Source organism: Neoarius graeffei, chromosome 18 (genome assembly GCF_027579695.1).
Source record: "Neoarius graeffei isolate fNeoGra1 chromosome 18, fNeoGra1.pri, whole genome shotgun sequence".
Classification (NCBI taxonomy): Eukaryota; Metazoa; Chordata; class Actinopteri; order Siluriformes; family Ariidae; genus Neoarius; species Neoarius graeffei.
In genome coordinates, this window is record NC_083586.1 from 46858408 (window position 1) to 46884555 (window position 26148).

General features: G+C 41.7%; 1 protein-coding gene across 1 annotated transcript in view; it reads left to right on the top strand.

The window, feature by feature from the left end:
* The window catches only part of pcca (propionyl-CoA carboxylase subunit alpha), a 152709-nt gene that overhangs the window by 46130 nt on the left and 80431 nt on the right, over positions 1-26148 (top strand). Inside the window, exons 7-9 of the mRNA XM_060898942.1 lie at positions 2610-2741; positions 16351-16387; positions 24598-24676. Coding sequence (XP_060754925.1) covers positions 2610-2741; positions 16351-16387; positions 24598-24676 — 248 coding nt within the window. The remainder of the gene's footprint in view (positions 1-2609; positions 2742-16350; positions 16388-24597; positions 24677-26148) is intronic.

Sequence of the window (26148 nt, forward strand, 5' to 3'; positions counted from 1 at the left end):
TTTGGGCATTTTCACTTTTTAATTCATGACACAATTTTTCTTTTTTTTTTTTTTCATTTCCCTCCCACCCCAGGTTGGACTTTTTCATAGATTACCAAAAAAGTGTATATATAATACTTGCTTTCCCCTTTTGTAATTTTTAAATAGGGGTGTTTTTTTTAGCTGAACATGTTGGACTTATTGAAATGCAGTAGAAATTTAATTGGATAAAATACTTCCAACTTTTTTTTGTTGTTTACTAAACATTACAATTTTACGCTTTTTTATTTATGAATTTTTCTTATTTTTATTGGTTTACAGGTTGGACTTTTTCATTAATTTGATAGTATTTTAAAGGGGAACTGAAGTCATTTTTAAACTTGCTTTATTTCTTAATTAACGTGTTATTCAATTACGTTTTCGGTTTTAGTAACCTTATATCGTGACTCGTATTGGCAACTAATTGCAATTAAATATTATACTTATCGGCCTATTCAGTTTGTAACCATGTTGAATTTAGTTCGTTTGGTCCACGGCAGGCGTCGCTTATCCGCGCGATCTTCATGAAACTTGTGCGAGACTTCGAAACGTGAAGTGTCAGCCAGGTGTCAGTGCCGCCATTTTGAAAACTGTTTTCCAAATGAAATATTGTACAAAAACGAGTTTAAATGACGATTACTGCTTACTTTTTTTCAAACTTTCCTGATTGCTATCAAAACAAACAAAACTTCCGGCTTGATTACATCAGCATTCGAAAGAGGGTGCGCGTGTCTTTTGACAACGTTGGCAGATGTTGCCCTGTGTCCGAAATTGCTCCCTACTCAGTAATTAGGGCACTATATAGTGGGGACACCATTTTGTAGCGCCGTCCGAAACCTTAGTGAGGATTATTTACACCCTAATATAGTCCACTTAAAGTATCCCACAATGCATCACGAAAAGTAGTGTACAACGATGGTCACTAACCAAAGCGATATATCCCATCATGCATTGCGGTTGCGCTGAAAGAAATCAAATTAAAAGTCTCAAATTTGATTTAATAAAAGGCAGCGGCAAAGAAGAAAGTATTAAAATAACTGCAAAATGCAGCAGACACAAAGTCCTTTGTATTTATTAATGTGGGAAATTATACGCTGAGTATAATATGGATTTATCACAAAAATACATATGTGTTTATTATTCTGAAAACCCACCAGCCGGCTGATCCGGCACGTTTTAATCGTGCAACAGTAATGACGTAAATCCCAGCGCGACGGACTAGTGTCCGAAAGCGTTTTTTCATTTTACCAATGAGCTCACTATGTAGTCCTCTATATAGTAATTCCCTATATAGGGAAAAGTGAACAAGTGAGCGATTTTGGACACAGGGTTGGTGACTTTAATTTCCGTTGTACGTTTTACTTCCGTCCTACGATGTCTCGCACAGGTCTCAACGCATCTCGTTTACGGCCATCGCTTTGACATATGGACTGATATATCACATAGCGTATTTCAGACACTCATAACTTGCTACAGCAGTGACAAAATAGCGATCAAAAATGCATTCCGATATTTAATAAAATGAGAAATAGAATTTTGATGATAAATTTGCCTTCAATTCTCCTTTAACTTTATTTACTAAACACCAATTATTGGTGTCTTTTTTTTTTTTTTTTTTTTTAACTTTAAAATGCAAAGTAAACAAAATAAAAACATTCCTGTTCCTTATTTATTTATTTATTTATTTATTTATTTGCTTCTTCAATAGAGGAAACAATTGACTGTGATATTAATGATTGTGGCTAAAGTTAGCTTGAAGTCAGATGTTGGATATTGGTTTTATTGACCGGTGTGATCAAATCTGGTTTAACTGTCAGTTTGGATAGATATTTTTCATTAATTTATGCCATTAGTGATGTCAAATAATGATATTTCTGTTCATCGTTGAAACCACTGACGCTTGGAGGACAGAACTAAAGAGTGGATTTGAAACGCTTTTGTGTGCGCTAAAACTTGGTTCAAAACACGAAGCTCTTTTCGTCGAAATAATTATGAGAAATATTGTGATGCCAGTCTTGTAACAGTGATCATATTATTCAGTTTATCAGAATGCAGCTTTAACATTTTAATGAAATATTTAGCAGGAGGATTTAGTCTACAGCTGGATTTCACTCCTTTTCCTCCTCTTTTTTCTCATGACACTAATTGCATTGTTTTGTTGGAGTCATGGGGTCAGATCTGTCTCCTAATTACAGACTCCTCTCTGTGCTGATGAGCGCCCGAGGCCCTTTCTATCTGTAGTATATTAGCCAGGAAGCAATAATCTCCTGATTCTCGGACAGGACAAAGACTAAAACGTGGACCCCATCTTCCCGTGCCGCGCGAAGACTGGGGTTTTCGTGCTGCTTGCGTCCTCGGGTGTTGCTCGAGGCTACACTGGTCCACACTACAAAGTCCAAAGCATCAGGGTGCATTAGTGAGGAGGATTTAGTTTGTAATGGTGAAGCAGTGGGATATCTGCTGCATCCTTTCCTCCTCATGCTTTAGTGTGAAGCTGAATGAGCATTTTAAATGCTTACATTTGTGTGTCATGATTTGAAGGAAACTATTGTTTTATTTGAGGTAACCAGATGTTTTATTTCTTTAAACAGGCAGCCGAGGGCGTCGCCTTCATTGGTCCTGACACACACGCCATCCAGGCTATGGGGGACAAGATCGAGAGCAAACTCATCGCCAAGGCGGCCAGAGTCAACACCATTCCTGGCTTCGACGGAGTTGTGAAGGTTTGGATAATTTATCCAATCCAAAACCTTTTCCCAAGCACCAGTCATAGAATTTGGGCAGAATATTACTGACTAATCCCACAAATGACCACGACACAGTTACAGAAGTGTTTTTTATTTTGTGAATGTCAATTATTATAATAATATGAGAAAATCCTAAATTCATCCCCAAACCTCTCTTTTCTCAGCCTTACCCCAGCCAAGCTCCAGTTTTTCCTCATCCCATCTCTATACAAGTGATGAAATGTTTTGCATCTAGGATCACAGGGCAACACACATGGTTTTGATGCAATTAATCCAAGTTCCCACGCTTTAAACTCAGGTATTTACAGGTCTGGAAAACAGGAAATGTTCTGGACATCTTAGTTAAAGCTAGACGGCCTTTCAATTTCATAAAATCTGTGAAATTTGGTTCTTTCTGAAATTTGGTCATTGTGATATGTTATTTCCCAGCTGGGAGGTCCGTATCGTGAAATACCGTGACCGAGGTCTTGAAAGTACTGAGCGAGGCCCTCTGGGCCGAGGTCAGTATTCAAGGCCGAGGTCACGGCATTTCACCATACGGACCGACCTTAAGCTGGTAAATAATATATTTATTTTTTTCTTTTCCAAATTCTAACAGAAAAAAACGAGAGCGCCCGAAAGGGAAAACCGAGCCGAGACGCCATTTTGAATCCTCATTCACGGCTGTAATGCAAATGGCTTCCTCCACGGTATACAAGTGCACTTCCATGGCAGGAAAAAAATACATTTTGCCACCTACGTAGTCCCCTATTTATACAAATAGGAGTCATTCAGGATTCAGCCATGTTTTTGCTCGGTGTTAGCAAGTTACAAGTTTTTAGCTTTCTCCTGAAATGTTTTCTTTTTCTGCTTCCTCAGGGTAGTAAAACTCGCTTTCATGGTGAAGACTGTCGTTATCGCTATCCATGCTGTAAAATTAATTCTATTCTCCTGAGAAATGCTGACAAAAATTTCTAAGATTTTTGATCATCTTATAAATAAATCTTATAATAAAAAAAGATAAATGTTGACAAAAAATGCTACTATGTTTGTTGTTGTTGTGAACGAGCGAGTCGCCAGAGGTCCATAACTGGGGTCTGTATCGTAGGATACAGACCCGCTCGCCAGCCAATCAGAGCGCAGGATTTGATGGAAACTGCATCGCGAAAAAAAAATACGTTTATTTCTGTAATATCTCTCAAAATATCAGGCCATTCTGTGGGTGGGAAGTTATTTAATTTGAAGGGATTCCCTAGCAAATAATGTGAATGAAATCGCTCGCTTCATGCAGTCAAGCAGACAGAGGAAGTCCGTGTGCGCATGCGCAGGTTTACCACCTTCTTCTTCTTTTGGGTTTTACGGCAGCTAGCATCCATAGTGTTGCATCACTGCCATCTATAGGTTGACCTTTGACCGTGCACTGACAGTTCCATCATTCTGTCGCTAAACGAACAGCTGATCACACCGAGGTGCTCGCTGACCGCCGATATTTATTAGTTTGGTCCTGCGTTTGCTTTCCTTCGCAACATAATGTCTTTTCTTCTTGCTTTCCATTACTGTAGTCGGTCTTTCACATTTCATTCGCACACTCGCGTCCTCCATTTTTCTCTCCTGTTTCAAATTTGTATCCCACAATACCTTGCATGAACGGGGAAAGCCCACCACATGATACATGATGTAGTATCGTGTACTGGGTCATGGTGAAGCAGGAAAAAATAGCAGAGAATTTAGGGCCTTAATTCATTAATTGTTCTATTAAAAAAAACTAATAAAATAGGAATTGTGTGAGATTCAAATTCAGTAGCTTTCGGCCCACTAAACAAAAATATTTGGGTGTCGGGAAAATTCTTTTTATGACCTACAGTTGAAAAATCTGAAAGGCAGTCTACCTTTAATCTTAGTGCTGGTAAAGTGTAAGGTTAGCTGGTTATGCTACTAAAGCTACACATTATAGTGTCATTTTTCTCTTTCCTCCTTAGCAAGTGTTTCTGTAACTGTCTCTAATAGCTGATTTAAAAACAAAAAACACAACAACTGAATATTAGCGGTGTAATGTTATACAAAATTCAGATTCGCCATGATGCGATACTGGTGTGTCTTCAATAAATCAAACGGTTAGTGTCTGTAAGAAAAATTAAACATGGCTAATGGTTTTGTTTTCGAATAGAGTTTTTATTTCATCCTCAGTTGGTTCAGCAACACGCCGCCATTTTGTTTTTTCTACTCGCAGTATATGAGCTGATAGCCTTGTAGTCGAGTAGCCAATCAGAGTACGCGATTGCTCATATCCAGTGAATGTGGATATAAGAATAATACATATATAATACACATCCAGATGTTACTGAGCACAAAACAAATTTTTATAGCTGCTAATAATATCTAATTACTTTAAGTGTAAATATGTACTATAATAAATATGGCTTTTCTTCATCTTTGTTACCTGCAGCAAGTTTTACTGCTGCTGAATATACTTAATTTCCATTAAATACTACGGTTACATGACAAAACAGTGGTACATGGTTTAAAAAGTTTTTAACCGAGAATTATGATATCTGTGATCATTGAGAATGAAGTTTGACTTTGGAGATGTTCGGCTTGACGGATCACATCTACTTTTGTAGAAATAAGCTTGTGAAATCTAACGGTTAATCACGTCAGCTCAGATAATTGCAGTTATGAATGAATTGTGACTATCAGAGTCCAAAAATAAGACTATTAGATAGAGGAGGTCATTATCGACACCCTATTACCAAGATCATTAGCATATATAAATGCTTTAGTTTTATGGTGTAGTCGGAATCCTAATCGGATTTGTGCCATATTGAGTCTCGGTGTTCTATTGTTCTTTGTTCTCCAACAGTTCTTAAAATCTAATCTGTTCCACTTGTGATGTATTTTTGTAGAGAGGAAGGCATTTGTGCTGATTTAAACCTAAGCACAGTTTACAGTGTAAAAAATGGTTCAGAATATAATGCTCCGTTCAACTGGAAGTGGAAGACCCAGAGCTCCAAAGTGTGGAAAAAACATGGATCTTAGAGATTAAGTTCTGAGTTGGGTCATTCCATGCCAAATCAACAAGAGGTTATGCTCGACCATCTCAGATTTCAATGAAATTTGGAGGGCTCAGAGATACTATTAAAAGAAGTTAATCCCCAAAACTTGAGCTTCCTGTCACCAATAGTTTCAGAGATACAGGCATTTGAATTTTTCGATTTTTTTGTTTTTTGCTCAAAACATACATATTTCAAAGTGCAATATAATCTTTATTATGCAAGATAGAAACCTAAAATTTTGCACAGAGAGACTCAATGTCTTGTACTACAAGCTTCAACTTAGAATTTCAATGGTCATTGTATATTAGATGGTGATTTTAACAAGGAAATTAAAAAGACAAATTTGCATTTTTTGCATTTTTAACTCATTCTAGAAGCTTGCCTGTGGCAGTAATGCTTAAACTAAGAATGTTATTCAAATCTACACAGAAATATCTACCAATTTCAGTTTTACCAAGTCTCTACTATTCCTAGTTTGTCTGTAATAGGGTTTTGAAATTCGCCGATTTCTAAAACATGCCATTTTCAGTAACAAGAAATCCAATGTGGGATAGCAGTTAGGAACTTGTAATTTTTTTTTCAGTAATCCTCAAGACCCATATTTTATATTTCCAAATTTTTGTTCTGTCTCTCTCAAGTATTTTTAAACTACAGGGGTTTAAAAAATCCATTTTCACCAAATTCGAATTTTTGATATATTTTCATATAACTGATATTTGAGGGTTAATAAATGCTTCAATAAGGCTCAAGTAGGTTAGGAGACATGTTTCTTCCTCAATTTTAAATAAAATTTCAATTAATGCTCAGTATTAATTATTTGTAAATTGATTTTAATCTAAGACTGTGTAACATTAGCAATCAATGACCAGCTATTGTGTACCAGTCAACAGCCAGCCTTATCAATATCAACACAGCACAATAGGTGACCTTTGATACCAGAACAGGTGGCTCATATCTTATAGTTTTAGAGTCTGTAAACTGCATACTTGTTCAGATAACATTATATTGCTTGGATTATATTAAATACATTGTAATACAGAGCACTGAGAAAATTTACCAATGTTATTAACTGAATGTGTTTCTTTGCAAGGATTGGATATTTTGAATAGTTGACTAGGAAATTTAATTGTAGTTGCTTTCAATTTGAGATCAGTATAAATGAATTTGTTCTTAGACATCTAGAAATGGCTGAACTTCCTCCCTGTTCTATAGGAATTGGACTAAAGAAAGATTCTGACTGTCATAAACTAACATACAACAGAAATTGTAAGTTAAATACACTCTCTCAGTATAGTTTGGAGCAAATGCAAAAAAATCGAAAAATTCAAATGCCTGTATCTCTGAAACCGTTGGAGATAGGAAGCTCAAATTTTGGGGATTAACTTCTTTTAATAGTATCTCTGAGTCCTCCAAATTTCATTGAAATCTGAGATGGTCGAGCATAAATTTGTCAGATATTTGTTGATTTGGCATGGAATGGCCCAGTTACAAGTCAGGTTCAGTCGAATGCAGATTAGACTTCTGTCTTTTGTAGTTAATTTTTTTATCCCCCGCTGGCTGAAAGGCCCGAAGGGGGATTATGTCGTGGCGATTTCTGTCCGTCCGTCCGTCCGTCCGTCCGTCCCAGGAAGGGTGCTCACCTTCTGAAATCAACTCCTCTCACAATTTGTGGAGGATATGTAGTGGAAGTTCATTATGTCTAACTATTAAAGCTATTTTAAGTTCGTTTCTTAAGACAAGGATTTTTAAGATGTTACCTTGTTGACAGTTTTGGCGAGTTCTCGCCGAAACTGTCAACAAGGTAACATCTTAAAAATCCTTGTCTTAAGAAACGAACTTAAAATAGCTATAATTTGTGGAGGAATTTCAGGAAACTTGACAAGAGGTATTATTATACAGTGGTGCTTGAAAGTTTGTGAACCCTTTAGAATTTTCTATATTTCTGCATAAATATGACCTAAAACATCATCCGATTTTCACAGAAGTCCTAAAAGTAGATAAAGAGAACCCAGTTAAACAAATGAGACAAAAAATATTATACTTGGTCATTTATTTATTGAGGAAAATGATCCAATATTATATATCTGTGAGTGGCAAAAGTATGTGAACCTCTAGGATTAGCAGTTAATTTGAAGGTGAAATTAGAGTCAGGTGTTTTCAATCAATGAGACAACAATCAGGTGTGAGTGGGCACCCTGTTTTATTTAAAGAACAGGGATCTATCAAAGTCTGATCTCCACAAACATGTGTTGTGAAGATCAGACTTTGCACGAACAAAGGAGATTTCTGAGGACCTCAGAAAAAGCATTATTGATGCTCATCAGGCTGGAAAAGTTTACAAAACCATCTCTAAAGAGTTTGGACTCCACCAATCCACATTCAGACAGACTGTGTACAAATGGAGGAAATTCAAGACCATTGTTACCCTCCCCAGGAGTGGTCGACCAACAAAGATCACTCCAAGATAAAGGTGTGTAATAGTCGGCGAGGTCACAAAGGACCACAGGGGAACTTCTAAGCAACTGAAGGCCTCTCTCACATTGGCTAATGTTAATGTTCATGGGTCCACCATCAGGAGAACACTGAACAACAATGGTGTGCATGGCAGGGTTACAAGGAGAAAGACACTGCTCTCCAAAAAGAACATTGCTGCTCGTCTGCAGTTTGTTAAGATCACGTGGACAGGCCAGAATGCTATTGGAAAAATGTTTTGTGGATAGAGGAGACCAAAATAGAACTTTTTGGTTTAAATGAGAAGCATTATGTTTGGAGAAAGGAAAACACTGCATTCCAGCATAAGAACCTTATCCCATCTGTGAAACATGGTGGTGGTAGTATCATGGTTTGGGCCTGTTTTGCTGCATCTGGGCCAGGACAGCTTGCCATCATTGATGGAACAATGAATTCTGAATTATACCAGCGAATTCTAAAGAAAAACGTCAGGACATCTGTCCATGAACTGAATCTCAAGAGAAGGTGGGTCATGCAGCAAGACAACGACCCTAAGCACACAAGTCGTTCTACCAAAGAATGGTTACAGAAGAATAAAGTGAATGTTTTGGAATGGCCAAGTCAAAGTCCTGACCTTAATCCAATCGAAATGTTGTGGAAGGACCTGAAGCGAGCAGTTCATGTGAGGAAACCCACCAACATCCCAGAGTTGAAGCTGTTCTGTATGGAGGAATGGGCTAAAATTCCTCCAAGCCGGTGTGCAGGACTGATCAACAGTTACCGCAAACGTTTAGTTGCAGTTATTGCTGCACAAGGGGGTCACTCCAGATACTGAAAGCAAAGGTTCACATACTTTTGCCACTCACAGATATGTAATATTGGATCATTTTCCTCAATAAATAAATGACCAAGTATAATATTTTTATCTCATTTGTTTAACTGGGTTCTCTTTATCTACTTTTAGGACTTGTGTGAAAATCTGATGATGTTTAAGGTCATATTTTTGCAGAAATATAGAAAATTCTAAAGGGTTCACAAACTTTCAAGCACCACTGTATGTCGGTAATATGCATATTGTAATTTCGTTAAATTGGGTCACATTTTACCAGAATTACAGCCCTTGATTAACAAAATTATACTTTGACAATTTCATGAGAGTGTGTTTTCCTTCTGAAATCAACTCCTCTCACAATTTGTGGCGGAATTTCACCAAACTTGGTAAAAGGCTTTGTTATATGTCAGTAGTACACATATTGCAATTTCGTTCAATTCGGTTGCATTTTACCAGAGTTACAGCCCTTGATTTAACAACCTTGCACTTTCACAATTTCATGAAGGTGTGTTCGCCTTCTGATATCAACTCCTCTTACAATTTTTGGATGAATTTTTCGAAGCTCGGCAAAAGGCCTCGTTATATGATGGTAATATGCAAATTGCGATTTAATTTTGTTTGTGAAAATTTTCCCAGAGTTTTGACCCTTGATTAAATAACTTGTACTCTGACAATTTCATGAGGGTGTACGCTCTTCCGAAATCAACTCCTGTCACGATTTGTGGAGGAATTTCACCAAACTTGGCAAAAGCCTTTGTTATATGACAGTTATACGCAGATTGAAATTTCATTTAATTTAAGCAAATTTTCCCCAGAGTTATGCCCTTGATTATTAACAAACTTGTACTTTTGGCAATTTCATCAAGGTGTGCTTGCTTTCTGAAATCAACTTCTCTTGCTATTTTTATTATCCCCCGCTGGCCGAAAGGCCCGAAGGGGAGGGGTTATGTTGTCGCAATGTCCGTCCGTCCGTCCTGGGAAGGGTACTCACCTTCTGAAATCAACTCCTCTCACAATTTTTGGAGGAATTTCACGAAACTTGACAGGATTCTTTGTTATATGTCGGTAATGCACATATTGCAATTTCATTCAATTCAGTCGTATTTTATTAGAGTTATGGCAGAGTTGCCAGCAACGGATACTGTGCTCTCCGAGCACTCTTGTTTAGTATTGCAGTAATACTTGTGATTAAATTGACACTAAGTTAAGGAATGGTCAGCGTGTGAATGTGTGTCTTTCGGTTAGTTAGTACACTGAAAAATTTCTTGCATGCAGCATTTTAATTTTATTATCCCCTCCGGCATATAGTGCAGGGGGATATAGCTATCGCTCTGTTTTGTCTGTAAACATTTTAGTTTCCGGAGCATAACTCAAAAACTATTAGGAATTTTTACACGAAACCTGACCGTTATGTTAAGTGATTAGAGGAATTGTGCCTTTTGATATTTTGGGATTTATGCGATTTAAAAAAAAAAATTCTGTATTTCCATGGCAACCAATACAACTTAGGAAAATTTGGAGCAGGGTTTCATGTGAGGGCCGGGGGAATATATGATCAACCGATGACTCTTGCTCAAACATAGTGTTTTAAAATATAGTGTATTAGAACAGGTATTGCCAAAGAAGAAATTGTGTAATGTATATAATGATATATATAGTACTGTGCAAAAGTCTTAGGCAGATGTAAACAAATGCTGTCGACCAAAAATGGCTTAAAAATAACGAAATGAAATGTTTCAACATTAAAAAATACTATAACCAAGAAGCAGTAAGCCATAATAGATGAAAGAAAGTCAGTATTTGGTGTGAAATGACCCTTTGCTTTAGAAAAGGGTACAATGAGTGCAGTTTTATGCGGAAATGAGCTGTAGGTTTTACTGAGCATCTTACAGAACCAGCTACAGTTCTTCTGGACACTTTGACTGTCACACTCCTCTTAATTTTGCACCAAAACCCAGTAGGCTTCATTATGTTTTCTTTTTTTCATCTGAAAAGTGCGCTCTTATGTAATATGCTGCTCAGATACAAACTTTGTTTTTCTGTAACATTTAATTTTGTGCTGGGAAAAAACAACCGAATGTTTGGAACTCGAAAATGTACTGACTCGATAATGCAGAAGTCATAAAATAGAAATCTGTAACAAAGTTTGTATGAAAAAAAAGGGGGTGCCTAAGACTTTTGCACAGTACTGTATGTTGTGTAATTTTATTTGGTGTGGAACATAGTTAAATGATGTAAATCCAAAGCATCCCTCTTATCATTGTCCTTTAGTCGAATATAAGGGAGTGAGTCGTCTCAAAATGATTTCGTGACCAGCAGTTCTCAGTGAAATCATACAGTTTCATGAATTTACAAGAAAACACTAAGACGACTGTAAATGTACATGACCAACCGTTTTAAGCAGTGAATCAATATTTAAATGAGATGATTGCGATTAAAGATTGTCAGATTTACATGCTCAGACCTATAAAACTCCCAAAGCGACTTGTTTTGCTGCATCTCTCCGTCTCTGCCTCCGCATCCATCCCCCCTCTCTCTGTTCTAAATGTACTTTAACAACCTCATGTAGTGGCCGTTTTGACGCTTCCTGACCTTATTGGCTCCATAAAGGGGTGCTGCGGCGCTCAGCCACGGCAGACAAAGGCAGCATGTCGGAGCAGCCATTACCATATGAGAGAGAGCAGTAACGACCACCGTGCCATCAGCCAGATCACTATCGAACCCTCACACACACGCTAAAACGTGACTCGTTTAGCTTAGGCCGTGTCGTGGGATTTCTCACCTTGCTCTGATATCACACAGTTTGTGGAAGGAGAATAAATGAAGGTGTGTGTGTATGTGAGTCTGAGCTGGGACAAAAGTGGCATGATGAACCGATCAAGAAATGACAAGTAATATAGCATCCTAGGATATTTGTGCACAAAGTTGTTAATGTGAAGGAAGCTGAACGCAGAAGTGGAGACGCAAAGAACTTGCTGTCTGCACCACCGTCAACGTCATCATCGTATCAGCACATGTAGGATCGTGTGAGAGGTGGAAGATGTGACTGTGATGTTGGTATTGTGATTAATTACATCATGGTAAACTTTGAGAGTATTGCATCCACGCCAACCAACTGAAAACTTCAAAAATCAAAAGGAACGCGTTATTAGAGTTGGATAAGATGACGGAAATAAAACTTGATTCTTTTCACGATACACAGTATGCACAGTATATTAGGAGATTTAGACCCATTCACATGGATATTTTTTATCCCCCGCCCAAAGATAGTTCGGCGGGGGATATAGAAACGGGTTCCATCCGTCCGGTCATGTTTTTGTTTCCGGGCCATATCTTTAAAACTACTGAAGATATCTTCATGAAACTTTGCATACATATCAAGCAACTTGTGAACTGGTGCCTTTTGCTATTTTGGATTTTTGAAAAAAAATTGTTTTCAAATTTTTTACATAAAAAATAGATTTTGACTTGGTTTTTAAGAGCAACGCTCGTTTCCAGAGCATATATCCAAAACTATTCACGATACGAATTTGAAACTTGGTACACATGTTAACAAGGTGATGTAGATGCGCCTTTTCATACTAAGAAATTTGAGAAATTTTAATTTTTCATGTTTCCATGGAAACAATTTCAGACTTAATCTCTCCGGTTAGTCTTGGGGGGTAGGTTTTATTTTCAGAGCAGAACTTTAAAACTATGAGTGGTACGGTCTTGAAAGTTGGTGTATGTGTTGATTAAGTAATGTATATGTGCCTTTTGATACTAAGAAATGTGAGAAATTTTAATTTTTAGCTCACCTGGGTCAAAGGTCCGGTGGGTTTATGCCACGGGCTGCTGAGGTCGGTGTAAAGAGGTAGGGTTGGTTTCCTGCAGCAGAACTTGAAAAAAATGTGACAAATAATATCTTGAAACTTGGTATATAGTTGGTATGCAGGGCGGGGAATATAGATGACTCTGTCTTCTTGTTAAAATAGTTTTTTCCCCCCCGACTGTTTTTCAGAAAATTCCTGTCCACATGTATATGGATGCTTTTGGAACATCGTTTTTACCCCTTTGTTTTCCAAACAATTCCCTTCCTTATATTTATGGATATTTTTTTAAATGTAGTTGCACCTATTCTTTTTTTCCTTAGTGTTCTCATCCACACACACAAGGATGCTTTTGAAAAGTTTTTTTTTCACCCCTCTGTTTTTTCATAAAATTCCTGTCCATGTGTATATGGATAGTTTTGAAAGCATAGTTCTTTGCCTGTAATGTAACCTAATGTATTTAGGAGACACTCTTATCCTGGGCAACATGCAACAAGTGCAGAAGTCAGGTACAAGAAGTGTTGAACTTCTAGACAAGAACTTGTTAGCACTTGCATTAAATCAACAGTAAATGTGCTGCAGTTAGGGTAACAGCCAGAGATACACTGCAGTACTCCCAGGAGAATTTACCTCTCTTGCCCCTTTTCCACCAAAGCAGTTCCAGGGCTGGTTCGAGGCCAGTGCTTAGTTTGGAACCGGGTTTTCTGTTTCCACTGACAAAGAACTGGCTCTGGGGCCAGAAAAACCGGTTCCAGGCTAGCACCAACTCTTTGCTGGGCCAGAGGAAAGAACCGCTTATGTCAGCGGGGGGGCGGAATTGTTAAGACCAACAACAATAGCAAGATCGCGAAAGGTCACCATTTTTAAGCGACGAGAAGCAGCAGCTGTACAAACGCGAAGTCATCCATTATTATTATTGTTGTTGTTGCTGCTTCTTCTCCGTGTTGTTGTTGCTACGATGTTTGCGCCAAGGTTTATACAAACGCAGCGATGTAACTGACGTGGCTCTGCTTAGCACCCCAAACTATGGAAAAGCAAACTGGTTCTCAGCTGGCTCGCAAGTTGAACAAGTTGTGAACCAGCACCAGCACTGGCCCCGAACCAGCCCTGGAACTGATTTGGTGGAAAAGGGGTATGTGTTGCCAGAATCATTATTGCCAGCAAGTGTAAGGAGGTTTTGTTAAGGGACAACAAAAAAAAGTTAAGGAGAACATTTTTGATGAGATTTTTACCCTTCTGTTTTCAAAACAATTCCCAAACAGGCTTTAGAAAAGAACTCTGTCCACATGAGAAGGCAAAAGCCATGATGTGAGCATGGCACCCAGTTCCACAGCAATAGCTGCTATGTCAGACTCTTTAAGAATAACAGTAAGGGCGGTTGAGACGGTGAAATGTCGACATACACCAACATGCTTTAAATCCAGCACTGTAGCATTATAGCAGTATTTTTGTAATGTTACAAAAATACTCTCTAATTAAAGCTGAAAAGAGAACATCCAGTCAGCTACTCGTTAACATCAGTAACAATGTAGTTGGTCAAAGGTCCTGGGAGAAAGGTGGTACTGTAACATTTTATCGTGATATTGATTTCACAATCACAATATCATCACCCACACCTACTGAATGGAAGTTTGTTTTGTTTTAGTTTAAGTAGTAAATTGGTCAGTGGCAGCAGCGGTTATCCATCGCTAGCGATGATGACTGCTTCATTAGGAGGCGCAGAAACGCAGCTGGAGGGCGGCACAGTGGTGTAGTGGTTAGCACTGTCGCCTCCCAGCAAGAAGGTTCTGGGTTCAGGCCCAGTGGCCGACGGGGGGCCTTTCTGTGTGGAGTTTGCATGTTCTCCCCGTGTCCGCGTGGGTTTCCTCCGGGTGCTCCGGTTTCCCCCACAGTCCAAAGACATGCAGGTTAGGTTAACTGGTGACTCTAAATTGACCGTAGGTGTGAATGTGAGTGTGAATGGTTGTTTGTCTCTGTGTCAGCCCTGCAATGACCAGGGTGTACCCTGTCTCTCGCCCATAGTCAGCTGGGATAGGCTCCAGCTTGCCCGTGACCCTGCACAGGGTAAGTGGTTACAGATAATGGCTGGATGGATGGAGAAATGCAGATGAGCCACGAGGCCTGCATTAGAGCGACTCTTACCCCTTTTCCACCAAATCAGTTCCAGGGCTGGTTCGGGGCCAGTGCTGGTGCTGGTTCACAACTCGTTCAACTTGCGAGCCAGCTGAGAACCAGTTTGTTTATCCATAGCTCGCGGTGCTAAGGGAAGCCAAGTCATTACGTCGCTGTATACGTCAGTTACATCGCTATGTTTACATAAACCTTGGCGCGAATATCGAAGCAAAAACAACGCGGAAGAAGCAGCAGCAGCAACAACAACAATAATAATAATGGATGACTTCTCGTTTGTACAGCTGCTGCTTCTCGTCGCTTAAAAATGGCGATCTTTTGCGGTCTTGTTATTGTTGTTGGTCTTAACAACTCCGACCCCCCCCCCCCGACATAAGCGGTTCTTTCTTCTGGCCCAGCAGAGAGTTGGTGCTAGCCTGGAACCGGTTTTTCTGGCCCCAGAGCCAGTTCTTTGTCAGTGGAAACAGAAAACCCGGTTCCAAACTAAGCACTGGCCCCCAACCAGCCCTGAAAATGCTTTGGTGGAAAAGGGGCAAGAGTCGCCTGCACTGGCACAGAGCCACCACAGAATGTCTGGCCTTGTGAGCTCTCGCATACTATTCTCCTCTCCTAACGAAGCGCCTTGCACAGTAAGGTAAGACAAACGATGTCGTGCCCTCATCGTGTTGTCTCTCTGGACCTCCAGACCTGATGCACAAAAGTGCCACAGACCTGACAGGTATGGAAGTTGCCCCACAGTGATAACTGACTTGGTGAGTGATGCCATCCGTTGGCCATTTGAGTGGCTCTTCTGCATGCCATCTGTTGGTGTGCTGTTGACGCTGTTGGGTTCATCTGCCACATTGCACCGAAAAGCACCCTGCTGCCAGTGCCTTATTGGTGATGTACTATTTAACCCATAGCTGGAACCCAGGCGGGCGCTACCACTCCAAGTCAGAGTGGACCTGGGACCAATGGTGATCAAGGGCTAACTCCACTTTCCCCAATACCCAAGTCCTCCTGGACCTGAGACTCACCACCTGCTGCAGTTTAAAGTCGCACCCATTTATATTGGCATTTTGTAAATTGGTACACGTTTTACAAGCATTATTTGTAATACGTTTTAGCAAACACGAACATGCGCTGATATGATTTTCAACATCTGCCCAAATCCTTGTTTGCAGTGATTCAGTCTTTAATGAAATGGAAGTAAATGATTATACAGTTTACCAGAAGTTAGCTCATATCATGTCTACCATGATAGTATAACCATGCTATGAACATTTGTAATATGAATCCTTTTCTTATTTGATTAAATTGTGTTTATTGTTTATTTATTTGTTTTTTTTTAGAGTGCAGAGGAGGCTGTGAAGATTTCACAAGAGATCGGTATGTAACTAAATCACTTTTGGTTAACTGAGATATCTGTATTGTTAAGCCAAATTTTTTTTAACATGAAAAGAAATGAGGAACAGGAACAGTTCGTCCAAAATATGAATTGGCCAAATTTTCTTCTTATACCAGTTATACTCCATCAGCCTAGCCTGTCCAAGGTTTGCCAATATTGCTAGGAGAGCAAGGAGACGATTATTGTGAAATATCTGAAGTCTGTCTGACCAAAAATCGTTTCTGTAATTATCTTCTTTAAAACACTTCCACCTCTTCTTCAGTGTCGTCACTCAGACTCGCTGATGCGCTTCAGGATGGAGTGAGATGAGGGCAAGCTACACCACTTCAGAAATCTGAGTGGCTGCACGATGTTTATCACATACAATCTGTTGTTGTCACGGAACAGACAGGAGAGGAGATCAAGTGCGCTCAAACCACAGTTTAATAATAATAGGGGAAAAGGGAGTTGGGAGAATGTGTGTGGGTGAAGTCCAGAGGCAGGAGAACTGAGAGGCAGGGATGGCTGGTGGTGACGTCTGAGGTCTCCCATCCAAGTACTGACTGGGCCCGACCCTGCTTAGCTTCTGAGATCTGACGGGATCTGGCGTAGTCAGAGAGCTGTAGCTGTAGGCAGACAGAACTTGGGTTTCAGGCAGTCTCCAAGCGAGCAGTCCCTCAGCAGGCAGGAGTTAGAGAGCAAACTGGAACACAGAGTCAACGGGACAGAAGGCAGATCAGGTTACCGGGGCTGGAGAGCAGACAGAGTCAAACGGAACAGAAGGCAGGTCAGGGTACCGGGGCTGGAGAGCAGACAGAGTCGAACAGAACAATTTCAGGAGTCAGAGTAGTATGAACACAAAGCAGGTTATCAGGCTGAGAGTTGCAGACGATCTGACACTGAGGCTAGGGAGAACTGCAGCTTAAATACACCCAGGGGGAAGCAGGTGATCGGCAACAGCCAATGACAGTCACTGAAAGTTAATAAGAGGAAGTGAGTGCGGGCGTGGCCGGTAATGCTGAGTGGAGATGTTACCTGAAGAGAGAAGCCCACAGGTAGGACCATGACAGTTGTTATCTCGTACAGGACTTGCATACTGTATGATCTTTCACCTGGAGAGATGCCCACTGAAGCATGTCTGATCCATAAATCCAGCTTTACCATGAAAATAAATGCAAGAGCTTTTTATTATGTGGCTTTGCGACTTTGGCTGTGGTGCTTGCTTCTGCCCTTTTTGGATGGGAACAAGAAAAAAACAAGCCATTATTTCACAGATTGTCTTGTCTGTTCTGCAAAGAGAACTGGAGGTTTGTGTCAAAATGTAGCTATGTTTATACTCTGTGCCCTCAGGAATTTTTGTTTGTTTGTTTGTTTGCTGTTCCTAACAGCTATCTGGGTGTGTCATAACAAAAGTTCTTACAGAAGCATTATTATTGCACTTACGTTTTGCCCTCGTTTTGCCCAACACTAATAGATGGATGATGGAACTGGATTCAGGGTTCTGCTGCGCGTGAGAGCAGATGAATTTGATTTTTTATTGGACTTTCACTGGCTGTTTCTGAGGAATGTTTTTGCTGGTACTTGCACAGTGGCTCACAGTACGCAGTTCAATTCTAGAATGATCAAATATGCTTGAAAATATCAATGCATCGCTAGCCCTTTTTACACAAATATTTCGTCATATTGACGTCAAGAAGGCACCTCAATATTCCAGCTTCAGTGATTTTAAACTGAACCAAATAAAGCCGCATGAAGCCGTGCCAGCGTGTGGTTTTACATTCGGAGCCGGCATTTGTCAACTAGAGGCGTGACGTGCCACAATGGAGCATCAGCATCTAGGGTGAGGTATCCATGCGTCAGAAATATGAATACCCCAAGCATACCGGCGCTGCTTTCAAAACAGCGGCGGGTGAACTGAGTGTTGAAGTGCTTTTGGTATATAACTTGTTTGCGTCTTTTAGCTGAGCTGAGGTTTTTTTTTTCCAGGGAAAAACGTGTCACAGAAAACTGTGCTTGCAAACAGAGAGAGAATCAGAGTGAAAGGTAACGCTGGAGAGAGGAGTGAGCAGCATGTATGCGTGATCAGAATTATCAGAGGAGAAAGTGCAGTATGAAGCGGTTTGAGGCAGAAAGGCATGCGGATCTTCGATGTCGTAGACGGAGACGTTTAAATTCGCACTGGTTTCGGAAAGAAGAAAGTCAATGTCAAAAACGTCATACCCCTGTCCCACCGTGCCATCTGTCCCTTTTACAGAGACGCCGATTCTGGCTCTGTTACTACCAATCGTTCCAGCTCAGAGGCGGAACAAAACAGATCTCCCATTCCACATTTGGACATTTTATACAGAACACGAGGCGGAATAAAGGCGTAAGATTCCCACCTTGAACAGCCGGCTTATGATAAAAGGGACTTCTGATAGTTCGCATGGCAGTGATGGGAATTCAGGGCTAAAATTGTGTAACATGCACTCAGCTTGACCATGTAGTCGAAAATTGTAACGTTATGGGGTGGCCATATTGAACAGCTTTGCTTAGCGAGGTTTGGTATCGGTATCATTCATGTTCTAGGCCCCGTCTTCCAGTCCCTGCTTACTTCAACAGCAGATTATTTACGATGAGATTAGATGCCTTAATGTTTGAAGGAAGTGTATGAAGACTTGGGCGTGTGTGTATAGGTTAAAGTGCATATCACGGGTAAATTCAGGAGCAAGATCAATGTAATTTTCCTATTTTATATTAAATTTTGGTCAAATACAGTATCTGTAACGTTCTGCGCAATTTTTTTACCTTGCGCAGTACCAGTTGAAATCAAGCCATTCAGTTGAAATCAAGCCATTTGAGGTGAATTGGTCCACCTCTGAAAAAACTTGCCATTTGAATTTTCCGGGAAACATTGATTGATTGATCCATTGTGCTACTGGGGGACTTCAATGCTCATGTGGGCGACGACAGTGACACCTGGAGGGGTGTGGTTAGGAGGAACGGCCTCCCTGATCTGAACCCGAGTGGTGTTTTGTTATTGGACTTCTGTGCTAGTCACGGTTTGTCCATAACAAACACCATGTTTGAGCATAGGGGTGTCCATAAGTGCACGTGGCACCAGGACACCTTAGGTCAGAGGTCGATGATAGACTTTGTCGTTTCATCTGATCTCCGGCTCTATGTCTTGGACACTCGGGTGAAGAGAGGGGCTGAGCTGTCAACTGATCACCACCTGGTGGTGAGTTGGATCCGCTGGTGGAGGAGGAAACTGGACAGACCTGGCAGGCCCAAACGTATGGTGAGGGTCTGCTGGGAACGTCTGGCCGAGCACTCTGTCGGGGGGGTCTTTAACTCCCACCTCTGGGAGAGCTTTTCCCAGCTTCCAAGGGAGGCAGGGGACATTGAGTCTGAGTGGACCATGTTCTCTACCTCCATTGTGGACGCAGCTGTTCGGAGCTGTGGCCGCAAGGTCTCCGGTGCCTGTCGTGGCGGCAATCCCTGAACCCGGTGGTGGACACCAGAAGTAAGGGATGCCGTCAAGCTGAAGAAGGAGTCCTATTGGGCCATGTTGACCTCCGGGACTCCTGGGGCAGCTGACGGGTATCGGCAGGCCAGGCGTGCCACAGCTCGGGCAGTTGTGGAGGCAAAAACTTGGAACTGGGAGGAGTTCGGGGAGGCCATGGAGAAGGACTATTGGTCGGCCTCGAAGAAATTCTGGCAAACCATCCGGTGCCTCAGGAGGGGGAAGCAGTACTCTACCAACACTGTTTACGGTGCGGGTGGGGAGCTGTTGACCTCGACTGAGGATATTGTCGGGCAGTGGAAGGAATACTTTGAGGATCTCCTCAATCCCACCGTCATGTCTTCCATTGAGGAGACTGAGGCTGATGACTCAGAGGTGGACTCGTCCATTACCCAAGCCGAAGTCACTGAGGTGGTTTGCAAGCTCCTTGGTGGCAAGGCACCGGGGGTGGATGAGATCCGCCCTGAGTATCTCAAGTCTCTGGATTTTGTGGGGCTGTCTTGGTTGACACGCCTCTGCAACATCGTGTGGTGGTTGGGGACAGTGCCTCTGGAGTGGCAGACTGGGGTGGTGGTCCCTCTTTTTAAGAAAGGGGACCGGAGAGTGTGCTCCAATTATAGGGGAATCACACTTCTCAGCCTCCCAGGGAAGGTTTACTCCAGGGTACTGGAGAGGAGAATTCGACCAATAGTCGAACCTCGGATCCAGGAGGAACAATGCGGTTTTCGTCCTGGTCGCGGAACACTGGACCAGCTCTATACCCTTCATAGGGTGCTCGAGGGTTCATGGGAGTTTGCCCAACCAGTTCACATGTGCTTTGTGGATCTGGAGAAGGCATTCAACCGTGTCCTTCGTGGTATTCTGTGGGGGGTGCTTCAGGAGTATGGGGTTCGGGGCTCTTTGCTAAGGGCTGTCCGGTCCCTGTACGAATGGAGCAGGAGTCTGGTTCGCATTGCCGGCAGTAAGTCAGACCTGTTCCCAGTGCATGTTGGACTCCGGCAGGGCTGCCCTTTGTCACCGGTTCTGTTCATGATTTTTATGGACAGAATTTCTAGGCGCAGCCAGGGGCTGGAAGGAATCCTGTTTGGGAACCACAGGATTTCATCTCTGCTTTTTGCGGATGATGATGTCCTGTTGGCTTCTTCAAACCAGGACCTTCAGCATGCACTGGGGCGGTTTGCAGTCGAGTGTGAAACGGCTGGGATGAGAATCAGCACCTCCAAGTCCGAGGCCATGGTTCTCGACCAGAAAAGGGTGGCTTGCCCTCTCTAGGTTGGTGAAGTCCTGCCTCAAGTGGAGGAGTTTAAGTATCTTGGGATCTTGTTCACGGGTGAGGGAAGGATGGAGCGTGAGATTGACAGGCAGATCGGTGCAGCCTCCGCAGTGATGCGGTCGCTTTACCGGTCCGTCGTGGTGAAGAAGGAGCGGAGCCAAAAGGCGAAGCTCTCAATTTACCGGTCGATCTACGTTCCGACTCTCACCTATGGTCATGAGCTTTGGGTAATGACCGAAAGAACAAGATCGCGGATACAAGCGGCCGAAATGAGTTTCCTTCGCAGGGTGGCTGGGCGCTCCCTTAGAGATGGGGTGAGAAGCACAGTCACTCGGGAGGAGCTCAGAGTAGAGCCGCTGCTCCTCCACATCGAGAGGAATCAACTGAGGTGGCTCGGGCATCTTTTTTGGATGCCTCCTGGACGCCTCCCTGGGGAGGTGTTCCTGGCATGTCCCCCCGGGAGGAGGCCCCGGGGAAGACCCAGGACACGCTGGAGGGACTATGTCTCTTGGCTGGCCTGGGAACGCCTCTGTGTTCTTCCCGAGGAGCTGGCCAAGGTGTCTGGGGGAAAAGGAAGTTTGGGCTTCCATGCTTAGACTGCTGCCTCCGCGACCCGGCCCCGGATAAAGCGGAAGAAGTCGAGACGAGACATTGATTGATTTTCGTGACGTCGCGTGCGGGACGCCTCCTTCTGAATCCTATGTCAGCGCTGGTTTGTTTATGAGAAAATGACCTGGTGGTTTTCTGCAAATGGTTAACAGATGGTTAAACCAGTGGTTAAAATGGTTAACAGATGTATCATAGGAGGGTGTAGCAACACCAATCTTGATGGGATTAGTACTCATCGTTTTCCAAAAGACCGGACAATGAGAGAGAAATGGGAGCGCTTGGTCTACACAGGCTGTGCACTGAAACCGTGCAAGCTCGCGCAGCCTGCTGGCGCTTCCACAGACAACGTTACGAATCTGGCTCCAGACTCCCTTGGGATTTTTCCAGATGCGTTTTGTTATTTTATTTTTTTCTGCTGTAGACAGATGGTCTTGTGCAAAATTACCCTTCTGGATGAGTGTGTAAAGGGACATACTTTCATATTAAAAAAAAACAAAAACGAAATTGGTCCAGAATATGCCCTTTAAATAGATGTCCATTATTTGTTACATTAACCTTGGGCATTAGTTTCTGTGGAAAATGAGCAAGAAGCAAACCTCAGACATCATGTCTTGGCTGATCGAGTACATTTTGAGTAACAGGAAAAATTGGATTTCATTTTCTGTACTATTCCTTGAAAGGTGATGATACACAGGCCAACTTTTTGGGCAATGTTGCCGGCAACGGGCAGCTAGGTGAGATACAGGACAACTAATTAGGGCAATAGACAATTAGCAACAACCAGTCAGATAAGAGCAAATCTATTGGCAGGAAGACAGACACTGCAAAGATGGACACTGAAACATTCGCAGCTGTCACTTTTGTCTTGGCTTCAGCCTTTATTTCGCTCAAGTAAGTATCACTTCTGGAACAAAACTGAATAGATACTCTGGTCAAAAGATAATTTGCCATCATTTTAACATTTATAAGTCAAAATAACCACATTATTCTGTTAATAATTAACACTTTTTAAATCCCTTTAAAAAATGTTACTAGCCTCAATCACATATGCTATAACGTATAACTGACACATGCATCAGAAAAACATAATCATTTAATCCTTGACTTGCGAGTGATGTCAAAGCAAAACAGAAACCCGGATGTCAGCCATGTTGGTGGAGATAAATGCGGGGTCAAGCGACATTCCATACAAAACAAACAGTCACGCCTGCCCAACTCTCTTTCTTTTTCCTCTGCTTTAAGCGTTCTTTTAGCGATGCCATATCTTTGCGCTGTATATCTTTGTGGTCACAACAGTACTCATGACCGTGACATGTTCAGATTTTTTTAGAATTCCGCCCATGATTCGGAAAGAGGGCGAGGAAACTCTGAGGCTGAGTACGGAGAGGAGACGAGCACGGCTGAACAACATCGTCAAGGCTGATCTAACAGAGGCTAAAACCAAAACAGCTTGTGTTTGCAGTGATCATTTTATCTCAGGCGAGATTCAAAAGCTTTCTCGATAATATCATGGAAGAATTTTATTTCGTGTTGCTAGAATTTTGCCATAAAATGAGCGTTCTTTTGTCATGGTTCACTCAGTCGTTGTTATAATTTTAACACACGTATTACCATTTCGCTTCTAGGAGTGCCAGCAAAATTATATGATAAACAGTCCAGACTGGGCACCCACTCAGAAAATGGGCTGTGTTTCGTCCAAGGTCAGACTTGATTCTTCGGCAGCCGAACCGGATAGAATGCGATATCTGGGTACTCGATGGTCGGTACAAGCGTCTTATCTTCAGAAAAGGCTGACTTTTTTAAAATAGTATGGGTCAAAACCACACATATCCATCTTCTCTTTGTATCGAATCTTCGCTCAAGCATTCAAATCGTGGTAATACTGAGAAAATTCAGCATTGTTTACAGACACGCTTTCAGCAGCTGCCATTCTAGCTGCTTTGTATATCCGCCATCATGGCAGACGCTCATGACGTAGCACATTTTGATCATGTGGTTGCAAGTCATGTATTTTCATCTCAGCAAAAAAGACAAAAGGACATGGACCAGGAGATGCTGCTGAGGAAGAAAAGGGGGTGACAGAGCTCCTGAAAGGCTTTCTTTCTTTTTTAGATCCCGAAGTTTGTACTGTTTCACCCTCGGGCTCCACAAGTAGTCGTGCTCTGGATGTGAATTAGATCAAATGATAAGTTAGGCAATCTCTATTACAACTCTCAAAAAAAAAAATCATGAGCCGCCCATCACTTTTAATTTGACGCAAGAGAGCTAACCTTATACTGTACATAGCTAGCAATAACTTTTAGCTAACTATGTTAGCAAAAGCCACTGCTAGTTAGCTAAATCCCATTCAAGCTCTATGGAGCGGTGGTTTGCTAACGGCAGTTTACACTTGACGGAAAAAATCGATGTCTTAATTACAACCCGAGCACGTAAAAATATAAGTCTGTTGGTTTTCTAGGCATTTGATGAGGTAAATTCACCACTTTGGGTTTATGCGTAACAACTTACCGATATAAAAAGATATAAGTTGTCTCTCTTTTTCTTCGCTCTCCTGTCAGAGACGCCGCCATCTTTGTTGAAAATTTCAGAAGCTCTCAGGTGGTCATGTGATTCGCTGCTCACACTCTGATTGGATGATCTTAAAAAGTTGCCCAAAACGATCAAAATCGTTCAGATAGAAATTATGTTGCCCAATCTAAATGGGAAAGTATCGAAGCGCAGTTGCCCGGAAACACTGCCCAAAAAGTTGCTCCATGTATCATCACCTTAAGAGTAGCTAACAGGGTGTTTTTTGGAAAAAGCAACCTTTTTTCCCACTCTTTCAGGTTACCCAGTTATGATCAAAGCGTCTGCTGGTGGTGGAGGTAAAGGAATGAGGATCGCCTGGAACGATGAGGAGACTAGGTGAGAGATCACTGTACACATTTGTAAAGTTCTTCATGATTCTATAAAGGTTGCTGAGATTGAAAAGTTGAATTCTTTTCATGCTTCTGTTTCTTCTCTTCTGAATATTTAACGTGACAGTTGTCGGTGTGAGCGCACAGTGGGTTTTTTTTTTTTTTTTTTGGCTGAGCGTTTAGAAATTCACTTAAAATGTACAAAACCGGGCGGCACGGTGGTGTAGTGGTTAGCGCTGTCGCCTCACAGCAAGAAGGTCCGGGTTTGAGCCCCGTGGCTGGTGAGGGCCTTTCTGTGCGGAGTTTGCATGTTCTCCCCGTGTCCGCGTGGGTTTCCTCCGGGTGCTCCGGTTTCCCCCACAGTCCAAAGACATGCAGGTTAGGTTAACTGGTGACTCTAAATTGACCGTAGGTGTGAATGTGAGTGTGAATGGTTGTCTGTGTCTATGTGTCGGCCCTGTGATGACCTGGCGACTTGTCCAGGGTGTACCCCGCCTTTCGCCCGTAGTCAGCTGGGATAGGCTCCAGCTTGCCTGCGACCCTGTAGAAGGATAAAGCGGCTAGAGATAATGAGATGAGATGTACAAAACCTTTATGCTGTGTTTATGATCAAGTGGGAACTGAAACGTTTCTGAAAAAGAAGTCAATTTAGGGAGAAAAATTTAGAGCATAGTATAATTTTAAAAACAAGAGTGCTCTGAGAACACAATATCCCTTGCTGGCAACTCTGCCATAACTCTCTGGTAAAATGCGACCGAATTGAATGAAATTACAATATGCGTATTACCGACATATAACACAGAATCCTGTCAAGTTTTGTGAAATTCTTCCAAAGATTGTGAGGAGTTGATTTCAGAACGTGAGTACCCTTCCCGGGACGGACAGACGGACATCGCCACGACATAATCCCTCCTTCGGGCCTTTCAGCCAGCGGAGGATAGTAAAAAAATAGTGAGGGAAGTTGATTTCAGAAAGCAAGCACACCTTGATGAAATTGCCAAAGTACAAGTTTGTTAATAATCAAGGCATAACTCTGGGAAAATTTGCCCAAATTAAACGAAATTTCAATATGCGTATAACTGTCGTATAACAAAGCCTTGTGCCAAGTTTGGTGAAATTCCTCCACAAATTGTGAGAGGAGTTGATTTCAGAAGAACGTACACCCTCATGAAATTGTCAAAGTACAAGTTATTTAATCAAGGGTCAAAACTCTGGTAAAATTTTCACAAACGAAATTAAATCACAATATGCGTATTACCGTCATATAACGAGGCCTTTTGCCGAGCTTCGAGAAATTCATCCAAAAATTGTAAGAGGAGTTGATGTCAGAAGGCGAACACACCTTCATGAAATTGTGAGAGTACAAGGTTGTTAATCAAGGGCTGTAACTCTGGTAAAATGTGACCCAATTTAATTAAACTACAATATGCGTATTACCGACATGTAACAAAGAATTCTGCCAAGTTTTGTGAAATTCCT